Source organism: Lactuca saligna, chromosome 8, assembly GCF_052625555.1.
Source record: "Lactuca saligna cultivar CGN05327 chromosome 8, ASM5262555v1, whole genome shotgun sequence".
Lineage (NCBI taxonomy): Eukaryota > Viridiplantae > Streptophyta > Magnoliopsida > Asterales > Asteraceae > Lactuca > Lactuca saligna.
This window is the reverse complement of record NC_136424.1, coordinates 153,250,413-153,257,982: the sequence shown is the minus strand read 5'-3', so window position 1 is coordinate 153,257,982 and position 7,570 is coordinate 153,250,413. Positions and strand designations below refer to the sequence as shown.

General features: G+C 37.3%; 1 protein-coding gene across 2 annotated transcripts; it reads right to left on the bottom strand.

Annotated features, from left to right (window-relative positions):
* Positions 1–330: 330 nt before the first annotated feature.
* LOC145008644 (glutamate receptor 3.6-like) lies at positions 331–4,645 on the bottom strand. 2 transcript variants are annotated; one of them, XM_078967232.1, is made up of 8 exons: positions 4,305–4,645; positions 3,984–4,099; positions 3,639–3,858; positions 2,241–3,544; positions 1,858–2,135; positions 1,722–1,753; positions 1,092–1,498; positions 331–1,011 (listed from the first exon to the last, which is right to left on the bottom strand). In XM_078967232.1, the coding sequence occupies exons 2-8, from the start codon at positions 4,068–4,070 to the stop codon at positions 586–588; spliced, it is 2,754 nt and encodes a 917-aa protein (XP_078823358.1). In that variant the 5' UTR covers positions 4,071–4,099; positions 4,305–4,645; the 3' UTR covers positions 331–585. The 2 variants fall into 2 exon arrangements, with proteins under 2 accessions (XP_078823358.1, XP_078823357.1); XM_078967231.1 differs by having other exon boundaries at positions 3,984–4,645.
* Positions 4,646–7,570: the final 2,925 nt, after the last annotated feature.

Below are 7,570 nucleotides of genomic sequence, written 5' to 3'. Positions count from 1 at the left end.
AATAAGTTAAAAAAGAAGTTGAAAAGTTTCAAAAATATCAAATGAACGTCGCCAAAAAGAAATGACCGATTATAATAGATATATACATATTTTATAGAATTATTTGCCGAAATATTATTATCAAATACCGAATTCATGGTATACTCTATGTTTAGAATTTCTATACAAATTGCAAAAAGGGCTTTTAGAAAAAGTCAATACATTAAAAAAGTTTGGTATGATAGATTTTATAAATAAAAACACCAATAGAAATTAGAAAGTTTATGTCACTGATATATCAAAATGCAAGAAACTTAGGGAATGATTTCACGTTAAAAGATGCTCTCAAAATACTATTTGACAAGCCATTATAATAAATATATTATATATATGCTCTTTCCATGTTATTTTACATTCACTTTACAATTGTGAGGTTCTATAATCCTCATATACAACACCTTGTAATCTCTATAGTAGTAAAATATGTACAACTACCATTAACATGCCCAACTCCTAACTAACTTCGATCATATGTACAACTTCCATGCTGACATGGCATAAATACAAGTATTCCGGTGTATCCAAACACGATTCCTTCGGTGTATTTCAATATCCATTCACTGCCACATCATCACCATTCCTCCTACATGAACTCGCCTCTTTAACTCTTTTCATTGACCTGGCTTTGACCGACTCTTCCTTTTCATCAACAAATGAAATGAAAGTTTGAAGGCGTCCCGATCGGAGGCTACGCCCGGTTGACTCGGACGGGCCGGGTTTGTGTTTAATGTATTGGTGTATGATGAGTACAAAGTATATAAAAAGTGCAAGTAAACAAGCTAATCCAATAATGAAGAATAGGCCTTTGAAGCTCTTTACTTCAAGCTGGTCAACTGAATACTTTGACCCTTGTGAACTACAAGCACTTCTCAATAGCCATTTGTCATGGATCCTTTGTAACTCTCCATTTTCTGATAGTTTAAGGATCGCTGTTGATATATCTACTGCAAGATCAGAATCCCGTGGGAAGGCCTACAAAAAATCATATAAAAAAGTCAACTCCCATTGGTTTGACTATGGAGATTAAGCACAAAATAATTAGTTTTACTTACAAATCCCCATCCATTTTTGGTGAATTCTTGACCAACAATACTGAATTGACAACGGGTAGAAAGGAAAAGTTCAATATACGGACGTTCATCAACAACTGCAACAACACCACCATTGTCAGGACCATCTTTTAGGGCTTTTTCATAGTCTTGAGGCAAGTTAAGAGGAACAAGTCTACTTTCCAAAATCCCAAGTTCTTCGACCAAATAGTTTCTTACAAAAGAACTTTGTTGATACCCAATTGGATCTTTGCTTTTTATCAAACTATCAATCCCTTCGATAGGTGAAGAAAGTTTTTGAACGGTCAAGATTGAAGTGAGATTTGCAGTATAACTCGAGCTTATTATTAGAACCACGAATAACCATAGGAGTAATACGATGCGCGCAAGTGTGCTCATCATGTTTTGTTCTACAATGATACATGTGTGTTATAAAGTCGGATACAAGTATTTTGTGAAAAGTTTTATAGCAATTTATTCATACGATGCAAAACCTAGCATTGTACTTTCGTTTATTTTCAAATTCAATGTTGTAATAACACAAAATAAAAGTAGGAATTTGTAAAAAGCAAAAATGTCAAAAGTACGTTGCTATTTTCTTGCATTTTGTCAATTTCATGTAGAGTAACTTACTATGGGAGAAAAATAACGTCGAAAAGCTAAACCTACAAAGAACAAAACACAATGCGTTAGCAAGAAAATAACACAAACTATAAAAATCATTACCAAGATAGATATGTTATCTTAAAAGGGTATTTTTGTAATTTACCATAAGGTGGTGACGACCTGTTGCTTAGGAGTACCACGAAATTCGTCATTTTTACGATGTTCTAAAATCCAAATAACTATTCCCACAACTAGAAAAAATATCCCGGTAATACACCACAATTTAGTAGAAAATGGTTTGAGAAAAGCCCAAGTTCCCGAGTTTAGCCTTCTGACAGGTGTCACAACGACAAGCCCAGACTCGATAAATGGCTGCGTGAAATCCGCCATGCGAGTGTGGTTGGTGATGATCGCAATGTCACCCACAGCAGCATCGTACACCTATGTATAGTAATATATGTTTTAATTGGTTAGATATCAATAAAGTAGAATATTATAATTTTATAATAAACAAATAAATTGAAGTGAATTTAAAGGAACACTCACACCATCTTTTATCGAGCTCACGAGATCAGTATTTTTAGGGTTCTTGTGACCATCTCCATACGAATAGAATTTATATGGAACAGGATAAGGGAGCAAATTTATCGCAGAAGTAAATACATCGATGCAATAGCCTTGATATGAATCGCTCCCGTTTACTTGTTCCACAAACTCTTCAAAACTAACCCGATTTGGAACTCCGATTTTCAATTGCTTCCCATTCTGTGGGAAAACCCATCCGCGAGGCTTTTTTAGGGTTTCACCTGGCCAAATTACGTTATCCAATCGCTTAGATGAACTCGATTGGGTGACTGTTTCTGGGGGAGAAATCGACAGGCGTGAAGAGTTCGACCAATACCCTACTCTCCGGAATCCAGTTCCGATCACGTTGATAACTTCGAATGCCGGAAAAACGAGGTTTTTATCGGAGGTGAACTCGATGGGTCCTGTTGTTCCGTTCATTTTGAGGTGTAAAATGTTTTCAAGCAACATTTTGCCTCCATTAAAGATACTCAAAGAATCAAGATTCAGGAATCTGCCCATATTGGGATATTTCGAGAACGAAACGTTTCCGCCATTATCGAAGAAAGCTTCGAGGGCACGAGCAATAAGCCAAATAGTGTCGTATGCGTACAAAGAATACGTACTCAAACCCAATTTTGTCGAGTTTCTCCATTTGGAAACGAAGTTCCTTTTAAGTTCGGAGTCTTTTATATACGATCGTAATGTAATAACTCCTTGGATTGCTGCAATCGATTTCTCCGGTAACGGCGAGCTTACGTCAATGGCGGTGGAAACCCAATCGGTTGCAATCCAAACGTAGCCGCTACCAATCATCCCTAAATTGTGAGCGATTTCGAGTATATCTAATCCAGAATCGGCGTAAGTGTGAACCACAAGAACCCTCGATTCAATAAACGCGATTTGAAGCAAAACATTTTGTATTTCTTCACGGGTCGCGTTGGGTTTAATGGGGGATTTGTAGGAGATTTTACACCGCTTACCTGCTAATTGATCGGCTAATGAAGTTATTCCATTTCTCCCATGATCATCATCGATATAAATAACAACGATTTGACGCCATTCGTAGTATTCGATTATGTCTGCTATGGCAGCCATTTGGAAAAGATCACTGTTCGTTGTTCGGATAAAGAACGGGTATTCGAGCGAAGATAATGTCGGGTCGGTGGCTGTGAAGGACAGTAGAGGGACTTGAAGCTCGGAGACGACATGGGAGATCATATGAGCTAAGACCGAAGATTCAGGACCTATTAATGCGACGCTTTCGTTTTCCATGAATTGTAACGCTGTTTAAAAAGATTAAAGGAATGAAATTTAGGAATCTGTGTTTGAAAGATATGAGAAAAATGTTTACAAGACATATACACATAAGTAACATACCCTCCATAATACTCAAAAAGCCACTGAAATTGGAATCATGAATGGTTAGTTTCAGCTTCGTTCCATTAAGAACCATTGGATCAGAATTCACATCTTCTACTGCAACTTTTAGTGCAGTTTTTGCTACTTTACCTATCATCGAATCGAAAGTCAAAATCGACCCGATGTTTACAACATATGGTCTTGATTGAACACTAGTTTTCATAGGCTTATTCGATCCCTGAAACATAATGCAGTATTAACAATAACAGTAACAAATAATAATAGTATAATTATAGTAACAACATGTAACTATTAAGCACCGACAATAATAATAACAGTAATAACAGTGCAGTAATTGCATACCTGAGCTTGGGAGGTTTGTGCCTCGATGAAACATCTGTTAAAGAAAACCAACAACAGTAACAATCTCTTTAGTTCATTCATGGCCATGTATCCTAGATACCCTAATTCCACACACCCTGTGATTGAATACAAGACCATGAGAAAGGTAGTTCTTGGAGTTTTAGATAGATCAAAGAAAAAGGCATATTGATATGAAACAAGGAGAGTTGACTCGGTTGACTGAAAGAAAGTCAACTGAATGAATAAAATAAGTAGTAGTAGTTAATTGGCAGACAATAAAATATGATTTTGTAAATCTGGTTCAGACAAATCATCAAACACCTTGTGATCAGCTTTCCAAAGATGATGTCTAACGCCCATGAAGGAAATCATGATGTAGAAAAGGGGATTTGAAGAAAAAAAAGAATAACAGGGGATTATGTACAAGAAAAGCAACCATGAAAGCCCCTAAAGCTCAAAGTTCAAAGCTTTCTTCAAAGAAACTTCCATGTGTGAGAGGGGATTAAAGAGTAGTAGAAGGAGGCATCTAAGAAGAACTGGGAAAGGGGCGATGGAGAGTTCCTGCATAATGGAAGTGGCAATAAAGAAAGGGAGTGGTTCAGAACTCATGTTAAATGCGAATAACATTTAACATATATTTTCGTTGAATTTTTTGGTTGTTAAATTGTAGGTGAGACCATTTATATCTTCTATGACCTCACCATTAATCATTATACTACATTATTGGAAATAGCCTCCCCCACACCTTTGATTCTTATTGGTTTCTTTGGAATCCTTTTCATAGCACTATAGCGATAGATTCGGGATTCCTAATTTGGAAATTGTTGTCCAAATAAGTAGTAAGACATTCATATAAAAGTGGTAGAGAATGAATCTATTTAGTTACAAAAAATCAAAAGAAAATGTCAAATTAAAGATCATATCAAACTATAATTCTTTGGCCATTTGCACAAAAGGGTATTTCAAGTGTTCCCGATTGCCAAGCAAACCTGACGTGCCACGTATCGTGATGTCCTACCTTGATACTAATGCGCAGGGGTATTAATCCGGGTATAACTTTCGGGTGTAGGTAGTTCGGATCGGATTGATTATGTATTGCCTAATAAAAAAAATATCTTATAAACGACGTAATTAAAAATTCGGGTAATTAGTTGGTAGGTAAATTGGGTATTAGGTCTAGTTTGGGTATTACACGAATTTTTTTTATTTAAAATTTTTGTTTTAATTTGATCATTTATGTTGATTTAATGGTGTAAATATTGTTTAATCAAAATCTTCAAAACTATAGATATAAGATTACGATATCAAAATGTTATTCTTAGTTTTTCATGATAGTCAAGCTATAAAATTATTAAAATAAAAGTCAATATTAACAGTTGGAAATTGAAGCTAGTGAAGCTTGCTTTTTCATTTCCATCAAAACCAAATTCAAGACTATAACATCCCAAAAATCATAATAAAAATTTTTATTTTTAAAACCTTTTAATAATCCATAAACCATACAAAAACATTGTTTTCAAGAACATAGTCAAAATCAGAATATCCTGAAATCATCAATCAACAAAATATCCAAAAATGATGTGCACAATCTATAACAACCTAGATTTAAAAAAATAATAAAAAAAAATCATTTATTTAATCATAAATACCAAAAAAAAAATGTGTTTCTAAAATCCCATTACATAATCATAATGTTTCTTTGAATATCAAAATATCAAAGACTAAGTGCGGAAATACTGGAGAATTCATGCCACGCCATCAAGCCGGGCCCTTGCCCTTATGGTCGGATGTACCTAAAACAGCCAACAAAATGTAAGCACACGCTTAGTGAGTTTCTCAAAACACACATAACACATAATCACATAATGTCATGCACACATACATATAAACTTGCCATGGACTCCCTTCATGGTCTTCATATGGAATGTCATGGGCTACCCCCATGGTCTTGTATCCCCGAGCCATGGGCTCCTCCCATGGTCTTGTCAAATGTGATGGGCTCCTCCCATGGTCTTCACATAATCACATACGTAGATCAAATAGCAAATCATACATATTCCAATACTAATCATCTCATATTGATTATTGGTCAGGCTTGGTGCCTTCGACCCATGAGTATAGTGAGAAGACTTACCTTAATACTAAACGGTAGTTGACTAGATCAAGACTCCAAAAATCTGCTCTACACAAACCCTATAACAAAAAAGTTCCTTAAATTCAACTCAAAATGTCCCAAAACCCCTAAAAGGTCAAACTTAGTCAAAGAATAATGTCAAAAGTCAAAGTCAATGGCCTGAGTTGTCCCTCAACTCGTCAAGTTTCTCCATCATCCGAATAGATCGGGGAAAATCCCATCAACTCATCGAGTTCACTAATGAACTTGTCAAGTTGGCCAGAAATCTAACCTCTTAATGCATTAAGCTGATACCATCGAATATAGGGACTCCAAATACTTCTCAACACGACAAGTTAGAGCCCCCCAACTCGTCGAGTTCCAGCAATAGTTTCAAATACTTTAAGAAATGATTTATTCCTGAACCAAGCGTTACAAATCTCCCCCACTTGAACTAGACTTCATCCTCGAAGTCTGCTGATGCAAAAAGGTCCGGATAATGCTTCCTCATCTCGTCCTCCGGCTCCCAAGTCCATTCGGAGCCTCTTCAGTGCTATCATTCCACCTTTACTAACTTCACTTCCTTGTTCCGGAGGGCTTTCGTTTCCCTATCCATAATCACAATAGGCTTTTCCACATAATTCAGGCTCTCATCAATCTGAATATCATCTAGCGATACAACCATCGACTTGTCAGCCACACACTTCAACAGCTGCGAGACATGAAATGTAATGTGGATCTGTTCAAGCTCCTCAAGCAAGTCCAACTGATACGCAACCTTGCCCACCTGGGCAATAACCCGAAATGGACCAATATACCTGGGGCCCAACTTGCCCCGCCTCCTGAATCGGATAACACCCTTCCAGGGTGACACCTTCAGGAGCACCATGTCCCCAACCTGGAACTCCAGGTCCGATCTATGTCTATCCGCATAGATCTTCTGTCTGCTCTACGCTGTCTAAAGTCGGTCGCGAACCTACTGGATCAGCCCGATCATCTTAAGCACCACTTCGGTGCTTCCCATAACTCTATGCCCAACCTCCCCCTACAAAATGGAGTCCTACACCTTCGACCATACATCGCCTCCAACGGGGGTCGGTCAATACTAGCATTATAACTATTGTTGTATGAAAACTATGCTAGTGGAAGGTAAGTATCCTAACCCCCTTCGAAATCCAATACACATGCCCTAAGCGTATCTTCGAGCATCTGAATCATCCGCTCACCCTGATCGTCCATCTGGGGTTGGTAAGCAGTGTTGAAATGCAATTAAGTAACCAACCCCTCATGAAACGTCCTCCAAAATCTGGAGATGAAACGAACATCGTGGTCTGAGACCACAGATATCGGCACCCCATGCCTAGCCACCACTTCCCGCACATAAATGTCTGCTAATTTCTCGATGGAGACACTCTCAGGAATTGGAATAAAATACGCACTCTTGGTCAACCTATCCACAATAACCCAAATGGAA

Coding starts and splice junctions, on each gene's coding strand:
- LOC145008644 (XM_078967231.1), bottom strand. CDS start 4,121: ATGGTCTTGTATTCAATCACAGGGTGTGTGGAATTAGGGTATCTAGGA. Junction 3,859..3,983: donor CACAAACCTCCCAAGCTCAG/GTATGCAATTAC, acceptor ATTATGTTTCAG/GGATCGAATAAGCCTATGAA. Junction 1,499..1,721: donor GACGTTATTTTTCTCCCATA/GTAAGTTACTCT, acceptor GTATCATTGTAG/AACAAAACATGATGAGCACA.